This window comes from Exophiala spinifera (genome assembly GCF_000836115.1).
Source record: "Exophiala spinifera strain CBS 89968 unplaced genomic scaffold supercont1.4, whole genome shotgun sequence".
NCBI lineage: Eukaryota > Fungi > Ascomycota > Eurotiomycetes > Chaetothyriales > Herpotrichiellaceae > Exophiala > Exophiala spinifera.
In genome coordinates, this window is record NW_015622516.1 from 591,057 (window position 1) to 617,979 (window position 26,923).

General features: G+C 51.9%; 9 protein-coding genes across 9 annotated transcripts; 7 read left to right on the plus strand and 2 right to left on the minus strand.

Moving 5' to 3' along the window:
* Window positions 1–62: 62 nt before the first annotated feature.
* PV08_05401 (uncharacterized protein) lies at window positions 63–1,824 on the plus strand (the record flags this gene model as incomplete). Its single annotated transcript, XM_016379744.1, has 2 exons — window positions 63–1,247; window positions 1,396–1,824. The coding sequence occupies 2 exons, from the start codon at window positions 63–65 to the stop codon at window positions 1,822–1,824; spliced, it is 1,614 nt and encodes a 537-aa protein (XP_016235571.1).
* A 611-nt stretch (window positions 1,825–2,435) lies between these two features.
* On the minus strand, window positions 2,436–4,722 carry PV08_05402 (uncharacterized protein; the record flags this gene model as incomplete). Its single annotated transcript, XM_016379745.1, has 2 exons — window positions 2,436–4,026; window positions 4,109–4,722. 2 exons carry the CDS (start codon window positions 4,720–4,722, stop codon window positions 2,436–2,438), a joined length of 2,205 nt encoding a protein of 734 aa, XP_016235572.1.
* Window positions 4,723–5,328: 606 nt separating this feature from the next.
* Window positions 5,329–7,796, plus strand: PV08_05403 (uncharacterized protein; the record flags this gene model as incomplete). The annotated part of the gene is made up of 2 exons (XM_016379746.1): window positions 5,329–7,524; window positions 7,650–7,796. The coding sequence occupies 2 exons, from the start codon at window positions 5,329–5,331 to the stop codon at window positions 7,794–7,796; spliced, it is 2,343 nt and encodes a 780-aa protein (XP_016235573.1).
* A 7,321-nt stretch (window positions 7,797–15,117) lies between these two features.
* Window positions 15,118–16,155, plus strand: PV08_05404 (uncharacterized protein; the record flags this gene model as incomplete). The annotated part of the gene is made up of 3 exons (XM_016379747.1): window positions 15,118–15,195; window positions 15,410–15,473; window positions 15,545–16,155. 3 exons carry the CDS (start codon window positions 15,118–15,120, stop codon window positions 16,153–16,155), a joined length of 753 nt encoding a protein of 250 aa, XP_016235574.1.
* Window positions 16,156–16,830: 675 nt separating this feature from the next.
* On the plus strand, window positions 16,831–17,707 carry PV08_05405 (uncharacterized protein; the record flags this gene model as incomplete). The annotated part of the gene is made up of 2 exons (XM_016379748.1): window positions 16,831–16,932; window positions 16,979–17,707. The coding sequence occupies 2 exons, from the start codon at window positions 16,831–16,833 to the stop codon at window positions 17,705–17,707; spliced, it is 831 nt and encodes a 276-aa protein (XP_016235575.1).
* A 698-nt stretch (window positions 17,708–18,405) lies between these two features.
* Window positions 18,406–20,334, plus strand: PV08_05406 (uncharacterized protein; the record flags this gene model as incomplete). The annotated part of the gene is made up of 1 exon (XM_016379749.1): window positions 18,406–20,334. One exon carries the CDS (start codon window positions 18,406–18,408, stop codon window positions 20,332–20,334), a length of 1,929 nt encoding a protein of 642 aa, XP_016235576.1.
* A 1,463-nt stretch (window positions 20,335–21,797) lies between these two features.
* On the plus strand, window positions 21,798–23,210 carry PV08_05407 (uncharacterized protein; the record flags this gene model as incomplete). The annotated part of the gene is made up of 1 exon (XM_016379750.1): window positions 21,798–23,210. One exon carries the CDS (start codon window positions 21,798–21,800, stop codon window positions 23,208–23,210), a length of 1,413 nt encoding a protein of 470 aa, XP_016235577.1.
* A 632-nt stretch (window positions 23,211–23,842) lies between these two features.
* PV08_05408 (uncharacterized protein) lies at window positions 23,843–24,064 on the minus strand (the record flags this gene model as incomplete). The annotated part of the gene is made up of 1 exon (XM_016379751.1): window positions 23,843–24,064. One exon carries the CDS (start codon window positions 24,062–24,064, stop codon window positions 23,843–23,845), a length of 222 nt encoding a protein of 73 aa, XP_016235578.1.
* A 1,583-nt stretch (window positions 24,065–25,647) lies between these two features.
* On the plus strand, window positions 25,648–26,280 carry PV08_05409 (uncharacterized protein; the record flags this gene model as incomplete). Its single annotated transcript, XM_016379752.1, has 2 exons — window positions 25,648–26,059; window positions 26,111–26,280. The coding sequence occupies 2 exons, from the start codon at window positions 25,648–25,650 to the stop codon at window positions 26,278–26,280; spliced, it is 582 nt and encodes a 193-aa protein (XP_016235579.1).
* Window positions 26,281–26,923: the final 643 nt, after the last annotated feature.

The following is a 26,923-nucleotide window of genomic DNA, read 5'->3' on the forward strand; positions in this document are numbered from 1 at the left end:
CGCTGGCGGAGATCTCTTAAACCCAAGCTTTCCTTTTGACCCGTCTCGATTACCACCATACGATGTTTATCAGCAACTTGAGTAGTGCTGCCTTCGTTGCCGCTCTTTTACCACCCGTCAGCGCATTCTTCAGATACGACGGCAAGTCTCACAACCATCCCAACCACCCACGACCACGACAGGCTGCAAATCATGACGGGGGACAACAAAACCCATCGAGCCCGCAAGTGTCTCCGATACCCACTTCTCCAGGTGGTTTTGACGCGGAGGAGACATTGTCTCCTCAAGATCCAGGCACAATGTCCACTGTCGCCCTGTCGAGCGTGGTGGTGGTTCCAATCTATACTGCTGCTAACTGGACGGGTTCTTCTTACGTGTTTCCCACGACGGTGGTCCAAGTACCAGTGGCGACACTATGCCGTGTGAGCGCGGAAGGTCCTTTCTTCACAATGGCACCGACGTCGAATACAACTGTCACAGAGATTAACAGCAGCAGCAGCAGCAGCAGCAGTAGCAACAGCAACAACAACATGGTGACGGACTACTACCTTCCCGTTCAGGTCAACGCTACAGCAACTCTTCCAGGTGGGAGGACGACTGTGTTTCTAAGCACGAGCTCCACGCGTATCGCGAGGACGATGACATCGACGTCGTCGAGTGGAAATGGAGAAACAAAAAAAGAAGACCGAGAAGATACAGGTGCGTCGGTGGCGGATGATGACATGGCGAGAATCATCCTCGACCCGTCCGGATGTCAGACTGTGTATTCTCCCTTGACGACGCAGGCGTGTATCACGACTGTCAACCCCGGAGTGGGCATGCTTCCCGTCCAGGTCACAGACTGCGGTCAATGGGTCACGTTCTCGAGTGAGCGGCTGTGCGGGTGTACATCGTCATCCCCTAATGGGGCTGGTGACTATGTTACAGCGGAAACCAGCATCATGCTGCTGGCTGACGGGGAAGCCGAAGCTACCACGTCTGCCTCGGCGGCGAGAGTCACAGATCCCATGGCGTTCTACGCGGCGCCTTGGTACGATCTGGTACCCGTCACATGGTCATCATTCTCGTCCTCATCCTCACCCTCCTCGCCGCTGCCGCCATCCTCCGCTCGCGTACCGCCGACAGTTCGAGTGGAGAATTGCCTCCCCTTTGCGACGGGAGTGGAGTGCGTGACGAGCAGCGAGAGATGGAGCGTGACGAGCACCACGAGGACGACAACGGAGAGTAAAGTCGTCAGCTTTGAAGGGGTACGTATACCGTTTAGACGTCGCGTTCATCCATCCATCCATCCACCAATCCATCTCTCCATCTCTCACGAGATGCGGAGATTCAAAGTGAAGTTTTGTTTTTATTCATTCTGTTGTGTCAAAATCAATCTAACTTCCATTCACACAGCTCGCAGTCATCACGTCCGGCACAACGAGCACCACAACGACAGTTTCACTAAGCACCACCCTCAGTTTGACGAGCGTAGTTACAGACTCGAGCATCGTGCGCAGTCGCATAGCAGGCGACGTGTCCCCAGATGGCACCGAGACAGTGACCATTGCCGTGTCCACGCCCACGACGAAGACCTGGCTCGTCGAAGCTGTTTCGCACATGCATCCCCAGCCCCGGACCCAGACCGCACGTTCGGAATCAAGAGTAACGGACACCGTGAGTGTAGATCCGGATTCTACATTACAAGGAGCACAAGGGACGACGACGACGACAGTGGTAGTGAGACTGATGATGACGTCGACGCTGGATGTGACGGAGACCAAAACCCGCTCTGTTGTCCCTGCTGCGCCTGCACCGGAGGAGACAGAGGCCCGGTCTGGTTAACTGTGTACCGATACCGAACCACGTACTCTTATGGATCCCGATTGCTGTGATAGTCCAGTCAAACAGGATGGTCTGGTAGATAGATGAATCAATCAAGTGATTCCCGTGCACAGACCATGATCTGTTGCGATTCTCATTTCGTTCTGATCTGGAAACCAGTGTTGGCCGTCGGATTCTGTCGCAGTCGTCCAGCCATATTGGGGTGATGATAGCAGACAGGGATGAGGACAGATTGGGTTGGACGCGTGATTGTATGTTCAGGGCCAGTATGGTAGAAAGGAACCGGTCGCCAGGGAGTAATAAGGAATGATGCTAACAGAGAACGCAACATCGGAACAACGATGACAACAAGACTTGCCATTTCTTCACTCGTTCATCCATTCATTCATTGTCAGGCCGTTGCTGCATATGAGACTTTACCTTGGGCATCGAGTCTGATTGATACCACCGTGTCACCAACCGTCCCCAAGAAGATTTAGATTTACCGTAGCATGCACATAAATAGAACTCCAGCACTGCTCTAAAACCCACGCCGTCACTCTGTCATCGAGTCGTAGAAGAATCATGCTTCGTTCTGGCGCCAAAATCGCAAATCCTTGTCCCTAAGAAGCTCACAACTCCCATTCTTCTTCGCCTTCTTCGCCTTCTCCATTGGCTGAAGTCTCAAGGCTCAATCGCTCCGTAATGGCACCCACGTCTCCAGCAGCGTTGTCAGCCCCGAGTCCACCGGAACGGTCCGATTTACTCCGTATCGCTTGATCGGCGGAACTGCCCTCTTTACTTGGCGACTCAGCATCTTCCACCAATCGTGCCTGAATTGCCAAAGCAACCAGAGCTTCCAAAGTATATCTTGCATCATTGCCTCCGTTGTGCATAAAGAAGCACTGCAATCCCAAGTTTGTTCCTATGGCTCCGAGGTTGCGGGGTTGACTCTCATTCTTATAGGCCTTATAAAGAGGAGCAGTATCGAGAGCCTCGACGATAGAAGAAAGAATTCGAGTAGTATCACTTCCTTCATCCACAGCCTCCATTGCCGCAACAGGATAAGCACCACGTGAAGGCGTGAAAATCTTGCTTCCCAGGGTGCGAAGATAGTCGAGATCGCTTCTGATATCATGTCCCACAAGGATGATATTGCGATCTTTTGGGCCGCGTTGGAGAAGATTTGGGTCCTGACTCGGGTCCACAGAGCAGTCACCGGCAGCGGATTTCCCGGCTATAGCTTCTGATGATTCAGAACTGCCGCTTGTCATCCTCGACACTGGAGTGGATTCCGTATCCCAGGCGTCCTTAAGCCCAGCATATTTGTACTGAACAGAGAATGGCCACTTTAAACAGTTGTCAACCTCAGTTGGAGCTTGTTGTAGAGTAACCCATTCCGACCGGCCAAACTGGAACGCATCAGGGTTGCCCACGCAGAAATCCCGGTTGACTAGGTGAGCATGGTCCTTGATTCTGAAATGACGTGAGCGAATACAGTTGATCCAGTTCTTGCCGTTCTCGCCGGGGGGAGTATCGATGAGATCGAGGGTGTCCAGGGTACTGACACCGACTTCAGTTATTAGATTGTGAGCTCTTTCATATGATTCAATGTCGACTGAGATGAAGACTGGCTCTTTCTCGAAGGGGTAAGGTGCCACCTCGTTAACATGCAAAGTTTCCATGACTGTTTTCTCTAGAGGCTGACGCAGTTCATCCTTTCCTGTCCAGGAAGGGTGTATTTCAGGGGGCTGGGATTTGACCGATTTGGCACGTAGCCCGAAATATCGTTGTAATCTTCTCAACTGTGAGTTGAAATCATGAGTAGACAGTAGTCTATCACCCTCTTTCTTCTTGGTGGTGCTTTTGCCCCCGCCAGACTTTTTCTTGTGGGCAGCAAGTGCATCTAGACATAGTTCTCTGAAAGATACAAATTGTTGCGCTAAATGCGGTGATGCGTTTGCAGGACATTCGCCATGACCCTTGGAAGGCAAGTCGATTGAATTTTGTAAACTCATAAATTGGTCTCTTGACTTGGAGTTTCCGAGAAATTGTGGTTGAGGGGTCCCATCGTCAGAGAACTTGACGGTGAAAGGGAAGTCTGGTACCGAGACTTCAACCTTGAAGGCCTCGCCAATTTCGGTTACTAGTTTGTGCACCTGGGCATATGGAACCAGAATGATTGGTTTCGAACCCAGACTGAAGGGCGGATGTAGATAATAGCTGCAATAAACTGTTAATTCAACGATGATAATGAAAGAATGTGGAAATGCAGGGCAAGCAAGCAATGATAGAAAACACTCACATATCCCAGTCTCGGTTGTAGAATTTGTTGTTGGCGAAGAAACGTTTCGAAACTCTGTCATCACCATCATTCATGTATTTGTATGGAAACTTAGCAGCAAGAAGAAACTGACAGTACTGTCTCGTAGTCTCTGGGTTTTGCTCTTCGGAATCTGGAATGCTCTGGATTTGGCCGTGAGCTATGGATCCTTGCTTCTCATCAGCCATGACTTTGGAGGGGTTGTTGCTCTGGCAAACAGAACCGCTTGATGATTCAGCCTCGGTGGACACCCCTTCACGCGAAGCACGGGCAGTTGATTCAAGTATCGTTCTTGAGGTCAACTTCTGGTCTGGTTGCTGGGTGGGAGCCTTCATAGACGGCTTCGGTCTGAAGGCAGCCACAGAGTCATCATCATCATCAGCACTGCTCCAACCATCGGTCGCTGAAGTAGACTGGGGTTTTGGAGGGCTAGGGGCCTTTTGAGGATGTTGCACTGTGGCAGGTGTCTTCCGCGATTGTTCAATATTCTCTTTCAGTTCCTTCTCGGAAAAATGAAGCTCGCCTGGGACTGGAGGAGTTGGTAACGGCTTCCCAGCAAACAGACGATTGAGGCGAGTCTGAGGTGAGGTATTCATGATGAAGGGAAGCGAGCCAATGGAATGGAACAACGCAGTGGTCGACGCCACTCGAGGGACGTAAAGGGGGCTCGGACGGTAGTGGGGTTCGTGGCAGACTATAAATACCTAAGCTCTGATAAAGGTCATTGCGAGTAGTCGGGGTCTGCAATGAATATGATCATGAAGTGTTGGTACTCAGAGATTAAATGCACGTGTCGGAGCTTGAAGTCAGTAGTATGTATCTTCACTGGTCTCGACGCACTGCGAACTGGAAGGATGATGTTTCTGCTGGGTGACACCGCCAGTAAGCACCCTGCACGTGATCGTTGCGGCGCAGAAATTCTGCCGCTCTTGACCGCCTTTGGTTCGTCGCGCAGGGAAAGTCGCAGTCGCGTTCTGTTGAAGACCGCAAGATGCAAAGACATCGCAAAAGCACACACCACAGAGGCTCTTCATTGGAGTGCCATATTCGACTATCTACTCCTCTCAACGTACGGAGGCCCAACGTATGCGCTGTGTGACAGTAGTGCCCTCCAAAGCAGCCACTGGCAGCACAGCCGCCCGCCTCATTCCCTTTCCCAACCTATGCGCCCACGACGATAACAGTTCGCCTCGATGGTGACAATGGAGGATCTCGAGCGAGATAGCTCTGTAGATCCTGATGCGCAGGCTGCCGTCACCGATTTTCTAGACTACACTGAATATCTCCCTGCCGACCTTATTCGGTCTCTCACCTTGATTCGGGGCCTCGACGAAACATACCTCACCAACACCTCTGCCTTGAACGACCTGACAAAACTGTACGCCTCTCAGCCCTCACTCCGGCCCGCAGACCGTCCAGATCCTCAAGAATTGCGCGCCCAGATATCTTCGCATCTTGACTATGCCCTCAACGCCCGAGAATCGGCCTATGCGGAGGCATGTCGACTTTACGATGTTGTGGATCGACACCAAAACAGGCTGAAGAGCATCCTCTTCAAATTGAATGCAATCCCGAAGCCTCCTTCTCGCGATCCTACTCCTCCGCCGCAGACTTCACCTCAAATGAAGCGCTCAAGAAGCGGACGGAAGCTCGAAAGTAGCACACGGTTAACATTGCACCCTCCACGAGGGAATGCGGTTGCATCAGCAATTCTCAAGAGACCTCGAGGTCGGCGGGTAACAGTCCCTGGCGAGGTGATGCCGCCGTATGACCCAGATTCACCCATCGCGAGCACAGAGGTGTCCGACTGGGAATCCCCTCCACCATCACCGCCGCGTCCAGTCCTCAAATTGAAACAACCGAAAGCACCTCCTCCGCCTCCGCAGCAGAAAGAGAAGACAAAACGCCGAGAGGATGGGCCGCGAGTCACCCGCGAAGTGACTGAACCGTTTCACAAGCCTACTCCCCCTCCTGAAGATGCACCTATTGGCAGTAAATACCGGCCTTGGACGCATTTGACGGAATATGAGTTGTATAAACTTAGGAAGAAGATGAAGAAAAACAACGTCTGGGAGCCAAGTGAAATCATGATTCGGCGCGAACTGGCTGATCGCGGGAGAGGGTGGGAGAACTATTATCGAGCCAAAGCTGAAGCCGAGGCCAACGGGACCGTATTCTATGACCTTGATAGTACCGAGAGGCCAAGACCCAGGCCGAACAATTTGCAAAGTCCTGAGAAAGTCGAAACGGTGGAAAAAAGGGAAGAGCCAGAGAAGATCGAAAAACTGAGCAACATTGCCGATGAAGCAGACGATGAGATGCAAGACACTATCCTCGTCCCTAGTGCGGCAGCTACTCCGACTCAGACGCAACCGTCGAAGCCCAAGACGGCCAGAAAGTCAGAGTCAAGAAAGGAAAAGAAACCCGATCCAGCGCGGTCACAGGCCGCATTGGCTGCCCAGGAGGCAGAACTTGCGGCTCGAAGACTAGGTGACATGGGTAGCAAGATCAGGAGTCTTTTTACCGCTCCGTTTACATCCGCACTTGCATCACTCAATCGAAGCTCTGCCACCCCTGCCGGGAGCACTGCAGCTAGTCCGGCCAGGAAGCCGGCCGAGAAGACGTCCAAGAAGAGAAAGGCAGAGCATACGCCGACAGCGTCCCTTTCACCGTCAATAGAGCCAGACCCAGCGAGGAAGAAGCAAAAGACAGCACCAAAGCCGTCGCCATTGGCGTCAAGTCCTCAAGCCTCTGCTCTCACAACAGCAAGCAGCGAAACTCCGGGTCCAGCTCCAGTGGCGACTACTCAAATTCCAGTGCCTCCTCCAGTCCAAGCACCAGCAACAGCACCAGCACCAGCACCAGCACCTAGCGCAGGGACTATCAGAATTCCTTTAAAATTGACCGTCTCAACACCCGCAGCAGTACAATCCAACACACCAACACCGGCTCCCCCAACACGCGCAGCAAGCGTCCAGCGTACATCAGTGGCGCCGAAAACCGAAACCACGCCTCCAATTCCTTCACGACCGCCCTCCCGTCGATCAACGGCAGCGTCTGTCGAACCCCCGCCCACAAGATCGAGTCGACGTGCCAGTATGACACCATCTGTGGCAGGACGAAAAACGCCTGCTGTAGAGGCTTCCCCAAAATCTACCGCGGCCAGTCGTCGCAGCAAACGTGACGCACCGGGAACGGTGATGCAGTCCAGTCAGGATGGCGGCGCTGCGGTTAGTGTCAGCAAGCGCAAGACCAAACCTGGCAAGCACTCGCATCAGAAAACCACGCCTAAAGCGGCAGCTATGGCGGCAGAAACAGTCCCACAGATTCGAATCGATGCCGATGGGCGGCAGGAGATTATTGATCCAGATGAAGAGCGGTACTGTGTCTGCGGTGATGTAAGTTGGGGAGAGATGATATGCTGCGAGCTGGACGAGAAGGTAGGTTCTTATCTGTTCTCTTTATCGGGGCTTGGTGAGCCGCCGTAGGTGTAATTTTCTTCATGCTAACCTTGCATGTACAGTGCGATTTTGGCCAGTGGTTTCACATGGAGTGCGTGAACCTGGTAGAACTCCCTCCACGAACCGTCAAATGGTTTTGCCCAGGAGATCGGAAGAAGCTTCACAAGGGCGAAAACAGCAATGGACTTGTAGGTAGGGGGATCAAATGAACTGGATAGTTTAAGGGCGGGCTATGGTAGAATGCAAAGAACGGGTATTGGGGGGATTGGTGATGATGACGATGATCGAGGCGGTCTACCACCATAGATAGGTGTTTGTACAATTGTGTATATGAATCACCGATGCCTATCGCTATTGTCTGCGAGTGAAGAGTTTACTGTACCGTGTATGTCTATCTGGCCACCGTCTTAACTTCTAACGTAGACACCGAGTGTGATGACTGATGATTCAGGGGAAATCATTTGGTGGGCTCGAATGGGTACAGTACGCGATATGGCCCAGGTGAATTCTCTCAGCCATGGCTCTCTCTGATCTCTAGACTACGTTTTTGAATGCGAAGGGTGGATATTCTCCGTCGGTCAAGCAGGGACATAGGAGATGCTCCATGGATGAATGACCCTTGGGGAGGTATGGAGAAACACACTCACAAGGTAGTTACTAAAATCACTCAATTTGCAAGGTGGGCGCCTCAAGAGTTGTGCCGTGCTGAAATTGTTGTCGTGCTTGGTTTTTGTCAGAATCCAGTAAATGTGTCGCTCGAAAAATGGACAAGGGATGCAACCTGCTTGCCACGACTACCGCACTGCAGCAATACCTGGGAGATTGTATTCCGCCGTACAGACTCTTCATAAAGGTTGCCATTGTCGACGGCCCCAATACGGGGTTGTACATGACAAGCGCCTCGATGCCAGAAGAGTTACCTTTACTTTCTTAAAAGAAAATTCCGCAGCATCAGTCCTTCCCAAGGGAAGCCCTTTGGTTTGTGTCCCTGTGAACGTCGAAGGACGTATTCCGTGGACCGTTACCCCGAGGGATGTGTCCACCGATTGTCGGATTTGGTTGTACTCGTTGAAATGAGCCTCAGAGCCGGTCAGCGTGGCTAAGACAGGGAGAATGACACGGGATTCTCATACCACGTTGGACCAGAACTGAGGTACAAACGTGCCGGGTGGCTCCATAGGGCTCGCGGAAACGAATAGCCAATCCATTGCCAGAAACACAGTCATTGAACGTGTCAAGTCATTCCAAGTACCTTGACGGCCAGATCGCCGCTACCAGGTACCTGTCGCTTCCAAATATCTTTGCGAGGTTTGTTCAACATGAGAAAAGGAACACTATTACAGACAACTCTGTACGCCGTGACTTGGCCAACGAACGACACTCAATTAGTTGCTTGAATGATTGAGTGGCCTTCCACCCCCGATACGCAGAAAAGGAAATAGGAGTCTTAGTAACTCGTGGCGGAGGATTTGGTTGAAACCAACAGTCACAACCTCATCACTGTTTCACAGCCGTGTGGAATCCCAGTGGAGTTGTTCCGTAACCCACTCGCCAGATGGTGACCGAATGCAGTTCGCCTAGAGGTTTCTAAATTCTCAGGAGCTTCAGGCTTCAGTTGAGATGCAAAGTCTGGACTCTGGAGACAGCAGGTGAAATATGAGGCGAGGCATTGGGGACTAACGCGTCTCATCGGAAGCGCATCCCGATTGGGGATGAAGGAAATAGCGTAGTGCTTACCCGCGTACTGTAGCTAGTCGATTTGTCCCTGCCGCCCGGATATTCGGACTCATGAAGTTATGATACAGTACTTGTGTTCCCAGCATTAGGGACCCAGCACGCAATACCAGCAGCCAGGGGCCCAAGTGAGGCTATTGCAAACGGTGTGATAACAGGGCAACCTGCACGATAGGCTGATGAGGCGCTGTTGCGGATCCGGGATGGTCCCCAAGCGCGTCGCCACCATACACTGTAAGTGGTCCAAAGTAGGGATTTCCTACCCATTGGGATATAGCCTGTTGGCGGCTCATGCAAGTTGATCTGCCGGAAGACGAGCCTGGTCTTTCCGGCTGCAGGTACAACGGCGCTGGGCCATTTTGGGGAAGTCACTCAGTTGATCAGATAATTTCCGAGCCCAAGGGGATGGATGGTTAGCGGTGGGAATGAAAGACACATGGCCAGCTAAAAATCCTCGCAGGGAACGAAACAAGGAGCCCCTGGCTTCGCCAAGGCAACAGTTCAACCACAGGCGGATGTTTGCCCTTGTCTCCCCGTGCGAGTTGTTTGCTGCATTCTGACGCGCAACGCACATTTCCCTGGTTTCCGAAATGTGATATCCGAAATGTCAAAGCTGGTGAGGCAAGGAGGTTCCAGCGAAGAGGGACAATGTCAGGCCTCAGCAGCTCGTGTCAACGGGCAACAAAATCCTGAAGCGGAATTAGGATGCCGATCGATCGATCTGTACGACGACACTTGTGTGTTGTACCTTTCGTGTGATCTTTGTCTCTTTTGTCCAGGCCACCCCCCTCGAAACATTTTTGATGGTGGAGTGCATTTTAAAGTGTGTGCGGAAGCAGGGAGATGTTCCTTCAACCTTGTAGCCTCCTCGAAGCGAACGGTGTCAGGAACTAGGGAAGACTAGCCGTCTGGAACTCGTAAGTATGCCCAAGGTATGGAGTAGACAGGGTAGATTGGTACCTGGCTAATATCCGCCCGCCGCCACATGGCTGGTTATAATTAATTTCGATCAAGGGGTGTCGAATCCCGATTAGCCCTGCTACGAAGCAGCTAGGATTTCAAGCAACAACCTACCGTGACTGTCGCACGAGGCTGGTTGGAATGTGGAACTTGTCACTGCCACCTTCATCGTCGCACAAGTACTGAGATGTGAGGTGAACAAGATTGTGAGACCTTGTCTAGTGTGAAGGAGTGATTCGACCGTCAGAGGGGAGTTGTAAGTAGGAAACTTGCAGCCCTCCCTTCCTAGGGTCCTCTCCTCAGACCGCGTCTCAGCCTGCCTCCGCTTTTATCATCGCGGAAGTACTTTCTCAAGCTGCAGAAGGATGGAGATGAGCTTTTGCTTGGATTTCTAGCTGCATTCTAGCGGCCGAAGTGGGTTATTGATTGCATTACGGAAGCGGGAGATGCAAGATTAGGTGGGTTGGCCGCAGACTGGAGTTGTACCCGTGGGCCATGAGACGTCCTGTAGAGAGGATGACCTACCTGATGGACACTCGTAGTAACAAGTATCGAGACTCGATGTTTGCAAAACTACGATGATTTTTGTTGGGACCGAGCGGATGCGGTGATGCTTTGTCTGGTGGACGGTAGTACTCGTAGATTCATTCTGTGGCGTTCGTCCCTGCGGCTGTGACTCCGGCGCAGGCTCAGGCTCAGGCGCAGTCATTTTATTACACAGATCGAGGTTCGAGATCAACACCGACACCACCATCACATTCCTGTTATCACTACGGAGTAACAGTGTCGACGATTAATTGCGACCGATTTGCCACAACTTGCACGCATCGTCATCGTCCTACCGATGCAGGAGATATTCTGCTGACAGGCCAGCGTTTGAGCTGCATTTCCAGGAGCGACACAATCCGGAGATTTTGCACCTGCATTCGTTATCGAATGACAAGATCCGAAGTCTTTGAAGGCCGTCCATCGAGGTGTGACAGGTTGACGTCGACTTAGTGACCGACTTGAGCTACTGCATGGCGCAGTGGCCACAAAACGGTCTGCCGTCCGCACCATAACCGAACTTCTTCGAGTCTCCTATGCTTCATATGTGGACATGTCAAGTTGTCAGTGACCTGTCAAATGGGCCGACTTCAGCTTGATACTTTTGCTCGCCCAGGTGGGCAAGTCGCTGGAGTCATGATTGCGATCGACACTGGTGGAACTACTGCAGCCTGCAGGTACCTTGTACATACGTACAGAGTCACCATCTACTAACCCTACCTAGGTAGTGCACCTCCGGAAGCTGCGTACAGAGACCGGCAGTAGTTAATGCATGGAGACCAAGGCCTAAAAAATAAACAATATGGCGGAAGCGCAGGTGCAGCTGGTAAGCGAAAGTGTATTGAATGTCCTCACAGCCCGACCGGCGACCAGGTACATAACCTTCCGACGTCAAGCTACGAGCACCAGCTTACTGCATACAGTATGAGGATGAGTACCTACTATACATAGTCTATCGCCAGACAGGTTACAACAACGACAAGAGGGTGCCGGGCCATTGGCACAGGCTCTTTCTTTCTCTCGCCTCGCTCTGGCTAGCTGATCCCTTAAGCCACCCACGGTATCGATTAGCAGGGGCTCTCCTCCAAATCAGTGATCACCAACCCTCGGTGGTTTGCTTGTTTGCTTCCAAGTTATGTTTGTTTGAATTTCTTTTTGGCACTGGTGCTGACAGCCGCCGAGGGCGGGATGAGAAGGCCACAGGTGTGCGAAAAGAAACAAACACCGTGGACGGAAGATGTAATGGACCAACAACTCCCGTCTCAGTCAATTCCCTTACGCACGTCTGGCACCAGTTGCGAAGAGCTGCTCCTTCTTCCAGCCACAACTGGCTGATGTTTCGTTTCAGCCTTCGCGGCCGAGCGGCTCCAAACGAGTCTGCTGGGCTGGCCTCAGTGACTCTGAGCCCCCCTTTGCCATTTTCCTGAAGAAGTGACGGGCAGGGTTCTAGTCTCTCGCCTACCGGCTTCCGCGCGTTGATGCAACCCACTCCTCTCACGCTCTTGGGCCGCTTTCTGTCTTCCCCGGCCGTAGAACACACGCACTAGTTAGAGCCTACGGTTTGCCTGGTGCGGTTAGCCTTGCTTCCCGAGGCTCTGGGAACCGGCTTGATACAGCCACCACCCTTCCCCTTCGCACCCCTGGCGGCCCCCTTGGCTCGAACCCCTGGCGACAAGCGAACTAGGGTGCTTTGTTGAACTACTGTACTAGTAGGATGCAAGGCTCGATTCCTACTTCGGATGCGTCATTAGAGCTGTCACTTCAAATCGAGCTCGCAGCGCTACGATCCCGGAGGAGACCCAGTTGCCAGACCAGGCCACCCAAATCATGTTTGACAATTTCACGTCCAAGCTTGATGGCGAACAAGTGCTCGCCCTGTCACTCAGGTCTCTGCTGCAACTGGTAGGCACCATCCACCACCGCGATCCTGTATCGCACGGAGGGACCTCACTCTCACTGTTCACACCGCGTCACGGCGCGGAATCACTTTCAGCTTCCGTCACCATCATCTAACTCGTCTTCTGGTCGACTCCGTAAGCTGTTGACTAGTCTAGATCCCATTTCTTAGCCCTTGGGATTGACTCCCGGGTCCCACTATCCGCCCTTCAGGCACGGATACCCACTTGTGGTTTCCTGGTTTCCTGGTTCAGTGATTCCCTTCCTAGGGAGCCTTGTGGACTTCGCGGGCTTAACGAAATGCCTGCAGCTAGTCCAAACGTACCGCGGCGCGCCGGCCCCTTATCGAGCAACTTTTTGCAAACACGCTGAATATAAGTGATTCAATTTCCTGCCTGCCTCACGTTTGCAGGTTCTTTTTCGCGTTTGCTATCTACATTCCTTTGTCTTGTTGATTTCCGTCTTGAACTTTTCCCCCCAAAAGCCAGGCCCAGGCCAATACCGAATTTCCCTGCCAGTGATACATCACCCCTTTAATCGAGACCAGCCGGCTGCGTACAAAATCTGTCCGCAATCTCTATCACCCGAGACTCGAGAATCTACGTGTACTATATGTACCATATACGTCGATAGTCTAATTCCAGACCTGTCGTTCACCAAGCCAGACCGTCATCATCTCAGACTCTGTCTGACAGCGCGACAAATCTCAAATTCTTTTGACGCACCTCCTGCCCTCATCCCTCAAATCCTCCCTTGACTCGAGTACGCTTTACACAGAGACGCCATCGGTCAACGCTGTATCTTTGTACAACTCGAGATTCTTCTTTTGCAGCCCATTGGGAAGAAGGACAGCAGTCCCAGGACATCTCCATCATACGTGAGTTAACCAATGCCGTCTATATAAGACCCTTGCTTCGGCGCCTTCTGGTATCTCGCTCCAAGTAGCAATCATTCTGACAGCCTTTGAATTCCAGACACAATGACTTCTTGCACATCCTCATCAAATTCCGCTCCTTGCGACATGGGTCGCGGAGGCTATGACACAACTGGCGTGCCCAAGCCCAAGCCGCCTGCCAAATGAGACCGGTCACCAGCAGACCCTTTCAAACCTCTCTCACGACGAGAACATCATCGCCCAATTCTACTTCTCTTGCCGGCCAACTGGAACCCAATGTAGGCCATCACGTTCAAGCTTGATGGACCAGCAACGGCGCATAGACACCACCGCGTGTCCTCCATCACACTCGACCGAGCACATTGTTCTTTGTCCGCGGTTTTCTAATCCCCATCTGCGTTTCGACTACCCTGTACAAGTACTGTCTCAAAATTGTTTGAGCGTTTCCGGCGACCCTCCTTTCAGGCATCACCAACGGCGCAACTTTCTTTTCTTGGGGATTTCCACCACCAATACGATTATCCTGTACAACTTATACTGTATCAAAAAGTTTTTGTATTATCCGGCGTTACAACATAGACGGCAATTGTGTACTGGGAGGATAGGGCCACAAAAAAAAGGGACAAGGACGTTTTGCTGAATAGATTGTATGACTCAGGTCACATTTCTTTGGGGAGCTGTTTGTGCTTCTGGGATGCATAACAGGCGAGCAGGACAGTCGGCATTGGCAGGGATAGTCGTCAGTTGTATGCCTGCCTGATCGTGACGAAGCATCGCAAAAGAATCTTGGATGACGGAGCAGGCCATAAGCGCTGTTTCTGGTCCTCAATAGACTCCGATGGAGGAAGGCTCGACACTGTGTGACTGAGTATGACTATCAAAATAATATCAACCTTTGATGCGCAAAACCTGCCTCACCTTGTCTGATACCTTGGTACCTATATCGCCTGCGACATCCCAGAAGGGGTCAGCGGCATTGTGAAAGTAGGCCGAAGGTTGATTCATCAGGCGTCTGCAAAGATGAAAGCTATTCGATGCATCAGACCAGGTATGATGTGCACAGGCTGCAGTCAATAAAGTAGAGAATGCGCGGAGAAGCGACGGGTTGAATTGGCTCTGGCGTCGTCACGGACTCGGCGTGCAACTGCCCTAAAAAAGACTCTTGCGCAACCAACCACCATCTCCATCTCACCCACCAAACCACCTCCCCCCATTGCCTCGAAACCGACAAACCGTACTGTGGATGACAACTAGACGCCATACTTGAAGTCCATCATCCACCGCGACCTTTTCCTAGAAACTGCGCCTACGTCCTCCAGCCGACTCGTATCCGGCCCTCCCATCCTTCCTTGTTCGGGACGCGAACCCGTTATCTGGCATAACACATTGGAAAGAGAGCAGAGACTGGAGCTGTTAGATACTGACAGAACACCGTTGGAACAATACGCAATCCACTCCCTCATCCTTGACGATCAGTGAGACTCCAGCCATCCCAGTCAATGGCCGACCCATCATCCGCACCCAAGCCCAGCAGCAGCGTCAAGCTCGTCCTGCTCGGGGAAGCAGCCGTTGGAAAGGTGGGTTGCGCACACTGTTACCCCAATATCAATAGCCCCAGGTCATTCCACGCCACGTTGCATCATGACATTTGATGCCGTCGCTGGGGTGAACGTAAGGTGGTTGCACGGTTGGGATCGCGATACTTTATACCTACGTCCGTCAGGAAGAGTGGGATACTTCGATGGCCCCTGAAGTAACTGGAAAAAGAATACCGCTGACAGATTCGAGCAGTCTTCTTTAGTCCTACGATTTGTCAACAATGATTTCCAAGAGAACAAAGAGCCAACGATTGGTGGTATGCTCTATTTTCCAGTCCTATAAATGGGTCCCTCATGGTTCAAGCCACAACTGCTAACATTGAGATAGCCGCTTTCCTGACGCAAAAGATCTCTTTGCCCAACCGAATCATCAAATTCGAGATATGGGATACCGCGGGTCAAGAGCGCTTCGCCTCTCTGGCGCCCATGTACTACCGAAATGCACAAGCTGCGCTCGTTGTCTACGATCTGACCAAGCCTACGTCTCTCACCAAGGCTAAACATTGGGTGGCAGAACTACAAAGGCAAGCTTCGCCAGGTATCGTGATTGCGTTGGTCGGTAACAAACTGGACCTCTGCGCGGAGTCGTCCGGTGACTCTGAAGCTTCTCCAGAAGATGGCGAAGAAACTGAGTCCAACACGGAAGCTGAGCCTACTGACAATGGAGACGCACGCAAAATCTCGACGAGAGAAGCCAAATCATATGCCGAAGAAGAAAGCTTGTTGTTCTTTGAGACATCGGCAAAGACAGGCATAAACGTGGCTGAAGTATTCTCAGCAATTGCAAATGCTATCCCAGAGACGTCGCTGAAAGGGGCGAGAGGAGCCAGTGGTGGTGGTACCCAAGCCGCGTTGTCCGGCGCCGCAAACCGAGCAGATGAGGCGAGGGTCAATTTGGCGGATCGCGCAAAGCAGAAGAGCAATGACTGTGCTTGTTGATTGGGAAAATACAATTATGGCCATCCACATGTCAGTAGTTACCCTGGGCCGAAGGAGATTGTTCGCCTCTTCCCCAACAGGATGGATGACTTGATCTGGGAATGGGACGTACTGGCCAGCCGAACGGCACGGTGGGCGACGGGGAAGCGTGCACGGATGCTTATTGTGCGTTTCAATACTTGAATTGGAGTCTGAATATAGCGAATATGGAATTTTTCAACTGGTTTAACTCAGAAATGATGCCTGGGTCACGATGGCAACAACTGACAACGTGCGAAGCTCGACCATGGCCCATTCCAGCACCCTCGGTGTCTTCTAGTCAGTGCTACGGACTGAGGTGAGACGTTGGGATGCCGGCGTGGAGTGTATACTCGTACAATATATAACCTTTCCCCTTGCCCTCGTCACTCAGCCCGTGCACTGCAGACTGCGGGATTCTGGGCTGTGACGTCATCTGTTCACCTCGACTCTTTTCTCCCTCGACATCATCCAACGGCTGCGACACCCGACAGTGCAAACCATATAAGTTCTGGGTCTGCGGCGCGATGATATGTAGCCTTGGGCTTTTCTCTTCCTCTTGCTCTTTCTCTTCAAAGAACTATCTTCCCCTGGCCATCAAGCGTCTTCAGCCTCCGCTCCTTCATTCCTCCAGTCTTCCCCTACACCACCCTCGCGATGAGCGAAAGAGTCAAACAAGTGGCCGTTGAGGAGGCCGAGCGAGTAAAGAACATGACCAAGGAGGCGGTGGAATCTCGTGCCTATCTGTACCCCTTCAAGGTGCGGGCCTCTTCCTATGCACGGCGAAAGCTCTAACCGGCAGCAGGGCATCTTCTATTTCCTCATGCACAAGGATCTTTGGCGACCGTTGTTGTCCAAGCTAGCACCCACCATTACCCTCGGCGTTGGAGTCACTACTTTCATGTTCCTCGTTGCCTACGTCCCACAAGCAGCTGTCATGGCCTTCACCTCTGGTCCAGTTGCCGCTGTTTCGGCTGCCCTCCTCACTTTGAGTGAGAGTTCGACCTTGGTCAACCTCCTTTCCCGAACGTTTCTCATTGATGAGGCGCTCACGGATACATTTGACGGTGTTCTCTTATCTCGTGGCTGTGTCAACTTGGTGGAAGGGGGCCGACAGATCTCTACCAGGGGAGACAATATCAGTCGACTAGGAAAATTGATCAAGAAGCCGTTCGCAAAGTTCACCCCAAACGCAATAATCAGATACCTACTGTACCTGCCCCTCAACTTCATACCTGTAGTAGGGACCTTGGTCTTCATCATCTTGCAAGGGAAGCGATCAGGTCCAGCGGCACATACGAGGTACTTTCAGCTCAAAGAATGGTCGAAGCGGCAGAGAGAAGTCCACATTTCAGAACACCGAGGAGGGTATACGTCATTTGGTGTTGCAGCGTTTGTCTTGGAGATGATGCCCTTTGTCAACCTCATCTTCGCATTCACCAACACTGTCGGAGCAGCTCTATGGGCTGCAGATCTTGAGAAGAGTGCCACTACTTCTCCACAGTTGCGCGAGCTCGCTAAAAAGGCGGAATAACTGACGACTGTGCTCTGGTAGAGGTCGTGGTCAGTGATTGAGGCGGCTGTGCCGTGTTCAAGTCGAACACACTGTTTACGACTCCATCTCTGACGGCCACACTGCTTAATGAGCCTCTGTCCTTGAGGTGTCGAGCCACGCTTGAAGGTTCAGCAGGTGGAAGAGATTAGCTTGTGCACATGGTCTACAGCCTTCCTATCTTGTCACAGGAATGCAGCTGAGCCCTCCACGATTGGCGCTGGACATAGAAGGACATGTGTGGCCAATACCTTCTGAATATTGCAGGACCATTGTTCTCTGACCCCTTTCATGTTAACTCGTAGATTCTCGGGATTCTTCTTTTGTCTGGCACTTTGCTTTGAAAGCGGCATTACTTAACTACAGGTACATTCTCCTTCACCGGCCGTACGTGCAGGATCGCGACACCCTCTGACCGTGATATCAAAACAATAACAAAGCCACGACCTTCGTTCCTAGTGCCCTCTCTTCTCATCTCACGCTCGCTACTCACACCGCAAAACATCATTCCCCAACAGCGCGATACAGCCCCAGCGTACATATTCTCTGCCTCAATCCTTTCAACTGACCCAATACTCTCCTTTACTGGTGTCGACCTTTGCGCCGTGTGCAGGCTGCCGGTGAGGTCAATCAACGCGCTCAAATTGTGAGGACAAACATCTGACACCGACGAACAGGTCATGGCAACTCACAGTCTCGGTGTCAGCATCATCTTGATGCTATATGTCTCGACTCTCTTGAATCTTGTGCAAGCCCACCCTCGCGACTACCTTCGCCATGTGCATTATCAACTTCCTGGAACCGATATGCCAACCTCGACCAACAACCCTCCCAACCTGGCCAGAGATGTCACGTCCAACATGCCTGTCTTACCCTGTCTCAATGGTCCCTGCGCTACTGCTATTCCTCCGCTGGAGAAGCTCTCCTGCTATGCTGTCAATGGTACGGTCTTTTTCAATAATGCCACAAACTACACTCTCCTCTGCGACGTTGACTTCCCGGCTCAGAATATCTATCCGTTTGTCCTGGCCGGATCTTTCAGTGAATGCCTGGAGCAATGCGAGTCCTTCAATCGCAAAAACGTGTCTGGAACTCGCTGCGTGGGTTTCGTCTTCGCGGCAGACCGACTCCACGACGCCGACGACTGTTATCTGAAGTCATCATTGAATGAACCTATCCCGGCAACCATCCATTTGGTCGGTGCCACCATGGCAACATCTACGTCTGCTTGCACTAAGACACCCAAATCCAACTCTGAGACTCGCTCCATGCTTAGCAGCTCGGGTTCAGCTTTGACTGTCAAAGATTTTAGGGTACTTGGGAGTTCGACCAACAAGCCGACGACCCAATATGTCAGCCATGTCCCTGCAACTCCAGAGAAGCTTTCAAGCAACGTCCTCATTCCGGGAATCAACGTCGACTTGATTACAAAATACCCAATTGCGGGTGATACTGGCGTCTGGTGTGAGGGAAATATTCCCCTGAATGTGAATGTCGCAGACATGAAGGTGGTACCACACATGTCAAGAGACGGCGGAAAGGGTGGAACGATCAATGGTACTCACCTCTTTGTATTTTGCGACACTGCCAGTTTTCAGATCGACGGTACGTCCAACCCACTCGTGGGGTTCGTCTCTAGCTCCGTCGCAACAGACGACGGCATGAAAGCACTCTATGGCCAAGCCCTGGACCTAGTCGACCATCTCGGCGAATGGCAAGATGATGTTGGAAGATTGCGTGGCTTCGCACCCATGACAACTGGAGAAGAGTCCTTCAACATTGCTCTCTCGGGCAATGGCTATCGGTACGCGGTGTGGCCTGAGTCATCCCTCATCCCTCTGAATAGAAGCCATGCACTACTGTATCCCGCGCTGGTGTATGATGTTGTCAACATGAAGACTCAAGCGGCGGTATTCCATGATTTGGGCAGCACCATTCTCCTTGTTTCGGTGGATGAGAAGTACGGGCCAACAGCTCAACGCTTGGTACCTCAGCTCTTCAAGCAAGACCAAGTGACCTTTGGCACTTTGGGAGGTCTCCGTTCTTGGGGGTCGTCTGGTGTCGGCGGTAATGATGGAGTAATCTACCTCTTTGGCGAGACTGACCATGGTGTGCTTGTGGCACGAACCACTCCGGATGAATTTACCAGTCTTTCGTCCTACACCTACTGGGATGGCAGTGCTTGGTCCAGCAACATGCCTTCACCGAAGTCCACAGCAACCATGATCGACGTGCCCGTGCAGGACTTGGATGTGTTTTACGTCCCTGCTCTTCGTAGCTTTGTCATGATCTACCTCAACACCGTTGCAGACAATACGTTCTATTACCGACATTTGCCTCTCGATCTGGACGTCGATGAGAATGGAGATTACCAGCACATCATCACGAGCCAGTGGTCGGAAGAGGGTGTTCTAGCCAAGATCGACGCTCCTGCCGAAGGATACATGTACGCGGGTGGAATGCACGCGGGCTACTTTGGTGACGACGACATTACCAACGGTGGTTGGAAGATGTTGATAACCTGGACCGAACATACCGGCAAAGACGCTGCCAGTCCAGAATCCGGATATGCGCACAAATCAGCCTACGTCGAGTTGGGGCTCGCGTAACTTCCTGATGGTCAGACTGTCATGATATGACACGACACGACGACTAAACTCCAGCTCTCACCTCGCGACGCCGTCAATGAACAATCCTGGATAATTCACCGCTCTTGGGAGATACACTGCCGATATAGATATCACTACGATGGCAATCTTTTTTTCTCGGGCATCTTTCTTTCTCCACGACCTCCAGGCGAGGTCAAGAGAGACATACACACATATTTGGCACATCTTCGGTCTTGCAATCGATGACCACGTGTGTCACGTCATGGGTTGCATTTGGGAGCTTCTGATTGCTTTTTTTTTGGCTGATGGATGGATGGATTCATGGCGATATGAAGGCTCCCCTTTCCCCTTTAAATCTGTTTGATGCAGCTTATGATTGATGTTGAGCTCAACGGACGACAACGACAGAACAAACTTTCACAGAAAATACTACGTAATTGAACACTGAGATTATTGAAACTAAAAATGCTAAGAGAGAGGAGAGAGAGCGTGTGTGCGCGGTATATTCTGCAGCTCCCGTTCCTCCGCTTCGAGGCCTCATCGGTACTCGTAGCTACATAATTTAGCATTGTATACTTCACCTCTCACGGCGGTAGTTGTGTGAGCGAGCGAGCATCCATACTCGCGTCCTTTATCCATATCCACACATGCCGTTCGTCCACTTCCTCTAGCATTTTGTCGAGCTAATGCCGCGTACCGGGAACCTCTTTCCTCGTTACTAGGCACCCAGTCGTCGAGTCGCCGCGCAGATCCATTGTCAAGATCCTGTAGTGGGTGACACCGGGTCAGCTTTGGCTTTTTCCCCGCGTTGATCGGGTTCCCTGGCTCCGCCGGTTTCATACTCGGTACAAAGTCAAGAAGCGGAGAATCGAGAGCATTGAGGGGTAAGTAGTATCAGCGTTTCTCTGTTCTTGCTTGGGTCCTCCGCAACGCCGCCCTTGCGAGAACGGCAATTCATTCAGGGGGCCGGTGAGATGATGATCCCTAGGTGCCTGGGTGGGCATGGAAGCGTAAAGAATGAGTTGAAAATCATGCATGCCCGGGCCTACATGTATGTACCTTGGGCACGGTAGGAGGAGTTGGACGAGAGGGGTCGTACACATTAGTTACCTGATCTCCTCTTTTATACACCCAAGCTACTTCAGTATGCCATGTGTGGCGTGGTGTACACATCAGTTCCAATTCAGCGCGGGACACCATTTGCCCGAACAACAGCGGGCCAGGTAATCATCTCTGACTTTCCAGCCTTTACCCAACCCTTTAACTTGTGTCTCACGCCGTGAACTCTACTCCAATTGGTTTCACCAGGTTATACTATCGCCAACACAGAGACGAGAGCAAAAGAGAGAGCGAGAGAGGCATCCCCGTGGAGTGGAGCGCTGGGACACAGTTACAAAGTCACACGGCATTGACCACCTTCTCGGCACAAAGTCTCTCGTGAGAAAAGAAAAAAAAAACAAACGATGGCAACAACGGTCCAAGTCGGTCACGGCAGTGGTGACAGCAGCGACCAAAGTTATCCCCTGGCGGCACAAATCCCGCTGAAGGAATTCACCCTCCCCGACTTCCCGCCTCAAGCGTCTCGACTCCGCGAGCTCACACTGACCGCCGACATCAAGCTCGACGAGTACCAGACTCTGCTACAGACCCAAACCCCGCTCACGCAGCCCGAGCTGCTGCCGAACGTCCCTCGCTCCGTGACCCATCTGACGCTGGAGCTCTTCGGGCTCGGGTTCCCCGGCAACACTACACCGGCCTTGGGCTTCTTGGGCCGCCTGGCCAAGTGCCTTCCGAACCTGCGGTCCTTGACCTTTTTCAGCTGCCTGATTGACGGCCTGGACGACGCGAGCCGCAGAGACGCCGAGGAGCTGTTTGAGTCGTGCACGCAGATCCAGGAGATCCACGTTATCGATTCGTTTTCGCGACCGGGGTTTTTCACGCGGGTGGGTTCGATACTTGAGAAACGCGCCGCCGCCCGAAACTCAAGCTCCGCCGGAGGCGGTGTCGATGTCGATGTCGATACCAAGGACGCGAGTGGAGGTGATAGGGATGGCCTCAAAGTCGTAAATGTAAGCTACACATTCCGCGGGCACGAGGACAGCGATTTCCTGGCTCGCGTCGCCGGGGAAGAACTCGCCAGTCTCATCGTGCCGGGTCTCATCGGCGTGAGTTTCGACTTTGTCCCAGCGTCGCGACGCGATGAACTCGACGAGCCCTCTGGACAAGAGGGCGAAAACACAGGTGATGCTAAGAAGAAGAACGACGAGAAAATGCCAGAAGGCGTGTTGCCGTTCGCGAGCGACGGGAGAGCTGCCACGGCAATCAGAAAACGGTTCGAGACGGCTTCAGCCGGAGGAGCATTGACGTCTATCAAGGTGTTGAACCTGGGTATGTTCTCCCTCCGACCCGTGGAGGTGGGGGAGATAGTATACGCTTGCGCAGGTGGCGCTGGTGCCGATGCCAATGGCGCTACTGGTACGGGACTGGTCGATTTGACTGTCGCTGTCCTTCTTGAGGACGGGTGGGCAGATGACCTCGTGGCCGGGTTAGGGTACAACGGGGTCGGAAGGGCGCTGGAGGGAATCGAAATTGTCGGTGTGCCGGGTGCGAAAGCCGAGGCTGGAATAATAGTCGACAAGACGGAAGAGGTTGACAAGGAACAACGACAAAGCAACGACAACGGTGGCAGAACCGGAATCAAATTAATCGACCTGGCCGATGTCGAGAAATTGGCAAAATCCTGTCCGAAGCTCGGAAAGGTCGGCATGAGCATTTTGAAAGTCAAGAGTGCGCCAGACGTTGTCTTTGTAAAGAAGGAAGACGGGGGTTTGGAGTTCAATCTGAGAAACGAAGTAGAGTACAATACAACACAATAGAATACCATCATGACTTACGACGGGGATACGATGTAATGCACACAGCGGCGAGACTAACTCGACTCGGCTTTTGGTCTGGATGATAGCTGTTGAGTGGCTTTGAAGTCTCTCTCAATATTCGTGCCCATGGTAAATACCTTGCGTATACCCTTGGCTGGACAGGTATGATTGTCACAGATGAATTGGTTCCGTCGTCCCCATACGGCACTAGAATCTCGTCTTAAAAATCCACCCTGAACACAAACCCGAATATGTAAGGAGTGTGATGTCGACACTCAAAAGCACAGCTTCGTGTCAGGACACTCACTGTCACGTGGTCCTCCGAAGTGTGCTCATGAACAATCAGTTGAGTGAGTAGAGCACGGTTGGGTTGGATGAATTTTGATTCTTGATTCCTTCAACTTTATCGGTGTGTGTCACGAACGGCCACCGTATCCCGCGCCGTCGCAACTCCCGACGACTGGTTGCTCAGGTACTAATGTCCCATATCCCGGCCCCTGACTCGAGTCTCCCACGTGGACTGAGCACTTTCGATCCAGATCCCCAAGTCCTTCACATGGTCGATGCTCTTCACGTACAACAAAGGATCCGAGCCCGAGCTGAACCACCGTCCCCCGTCGAGAGCCGTCCCGTCATTTCTCCGCGTCGTGAGTCCGGGTAGACGTAGACTGCGGCCATTTGGATTTTGAGCCGCTGGAGCCCGCGGCAGTCGAACCGGTGGAAGTGACGGCCGGCTTTGAATTCGAATTCGAACCCGAACTCGATCCTGAACCGGAACCGCCACCGAAAGACTTCTCACAACCGCAGTTGTAGCCTTCGAAGTTGTTGCCGCAGTAAATGCACCTTCTCGCCATCTTGGACGGTGCCGCTCGATAGAGACTTGACCTCGTGCAAGGGACGTCGATCGGTCGATATATGTACTGACCTGGATCGTGCGCGAGGGTCCAGCAGTCGAGGTTCCAGTCGAAAGTGGTGTAGAGGGGAGAAGAGAGGAAGGCATCGCGGGAACGGCTCTTGTAGCATTCGAAAGCGTGATCAAACGAGGTAGAGGTCATTCTTCAAAACTCGTCGTTGGCCTTCCCTAGGTCAGTCAGGTCGTTTGTGTGGCCGTGACGACAACAACAGCGTGCTGGTGCAGATAAAAAGGTAGTGATAGTTAGTGACCTTTCCCAGATCGAGTTCCGTCTTCACGTTCGGAAGTGTTGACAACCAAAAACTGAGACGTTAGGAATGATCGAGGTGTACCGTGAAGAGGTATGCCCTGTGAAAAACAAAACAATCAAACCACAAAGACAGGTTAAGAACTGTAAGCACCCGCACTTTGTCTCATGGTTCCACATTGGAACTGGTCGGCTCAGCATATATATTGTGAAGCGGTGGAACGATGGGTTTGCCACACATGCACACACAAACAAGTGGGTTGAACAAGTCAGTCTCGGACACGAACCGAGTTCAGGGCAAGAAACTTGTGCTGTCTCCTGCTTGGTCGAGCAGTTGCGGCGAGAACATGACAAGACAAAAACTCCTCAGGCTACACAAACCCAACACGGGACGGCGGCGATTTGTCAAACCAAAAGGCCTTTGTGAAGTTGAAGTTTCACGACCGTGATATGCAGTCTCCCTTACAACAAACACCTTCCATCGCCTTCTCGACGGCTTCTGGAAAGTTTCCATCGCTGTAACGCAGCCTGGTGTGGCCTGTGTAAATCTGGGCATCGAACGTTTGTCAGGGGTGATTGCCATCTTGATACGAATCCAAGGGCACCACCTGTTCCGTGAGAGACTAGGTAAGTAGAGCCGCGTGTCCGGGGTTGAGATGTGAGTGGTATGGGCGCGCGAGGATCCAAGAAATTGCCACGAAATTCAATCAGTTTGCCGGAGGGTGAAATTGTTATGCGATGATAATGAAGTCAGATCTCAAGCTGGCTGTCAATGATAATCTCGACACCCTGACAAGCATGGACGTGGTCGGTCACTTCTCATCGAGGCCCCCTCCCCCGAGGCTGACTCATTCTGTGCTTGATGGCGTGTCGACTGTTCCGCCGGTGAGACACTCTCTGGATCAATGCATTAGCCAAGCAACCACTTTGGGCCCGGATGTCGCCATCCTCCCCTTGCTGCACAACTGCCTCATTACCTCGACCGCCGCCTTCATCCCTCGAGGGCCTGTGGCCAGTTACCGAATGAAGAAATATTGGTTACCAGAACGAGATTTGGTAAAGGCTAAAACGCACACAAGGGTGGCTAAAACGCACACATCCCCATTGGGTTAGCGCCTCCATATTAGGTTAGCGTCGGTCTTGGCACAACTGAAGTAAACCCCTTTCCATGCTATCTCTACCTACTCCTCGATCACAACCCTCTCAACAACATATTCCTTGCTCGCAACAACCTATCATTGCGCCGTCTAGCCCGTCTATCATTGCGCCGTCTAGTCATGTCAACCCCCGCCCAACTAGCGGCGGAAATGGAGGCCCTATTGGCCTATGAAACAGCGTCGAATGATGAGTTCTATGAGTGCAACTCCGACCCGGAGGCCGCGGAGGGCGCGGCCGCGCAGGAAGATGCCCCGGAGGCTCTCGACGACGCGCAACCTAGTGAAGAGGCCGCGGAGGCGCAGGAACAGGGCCCTGTGATTCCATTTGCGCTCCCGCCTAGTGACACTATGTTTCACTCACTTGAGGAGGCCTGGGAGTTCCTTGATGGATGGACAGGGCCTCGCGGATATGGCCTCCGCATTCATCGACAAGGTCGTCCCAATCTCAGCGGCGAAATCAATTCAATCTACCTAGTCTGTGATCGCGCTGATCCGCGGAATAAGAAAAGAAGCGCTGTTCAACGATCTAGGGGTACTATAAGTCAGAATTATTGCTTTCGAATCACCTTGAAACGCTCTATAGATGGCTCTCTCTGGCGACTTATTTCTACTCATTTTGAGCACTCTCATGAGCCTTCATGGGGCCCTTTAATATATCCTAGTCTCCGCCGACGTGGACATCAAGGTGAGATCTCTCAACTCATTAAGGAGCAACTTCATGAAGGCCTCGGAGCGCAGTTAACTACCTCTTGAATTCGCTCGCTATATAATGTTCTAATCACACTTAAGGACGTCAAAAATGAACGCAAAAAGCATGAAAAGGTTGACTTAAATGGTAGGACACCTATTCAAGCACTTCTCCTAGCAATCACAGAGCAATGGCAATATCGAACCCTGTATAACACTAAGACTTTGAAACTTGAGGGTCTCGTATTTTTTCACCACCGAGGTCTTGATCTCTTTTGACTTTATCCTGATGTTTTGTTGGTGGATACCACATATAAAACTAATCGTTTCAATATGCCACTGGTTAATATGGTTGGTGTGACAGTAAACAATGAATCGTTCTTCCTTGGATCGGTATTCATTAGATGGGAGGATGAAACCACTTATCAGTGGGTGTTGAGAAGTCTCCTTAAAATCCTTGAACACTGTCAAATTCTATCTTCGTGAGTGTTTATTATAGACACTGCTTATTCTCTTATCAATACTATTAAGGTTGTCTTTCCACTTGCCTCGCATTTACTCTGTCTCTGGCATATTAACAAGGTAATCATGAGCAAGGCTAAGAAGATATAGAGACCACTCACTTAGCGAGATCTTGGATTTGCAACATAGAAGGATATTGATGAGGACACTGTAAGGATTCAAGTTCAACTAAAGCGTCTCATGAATA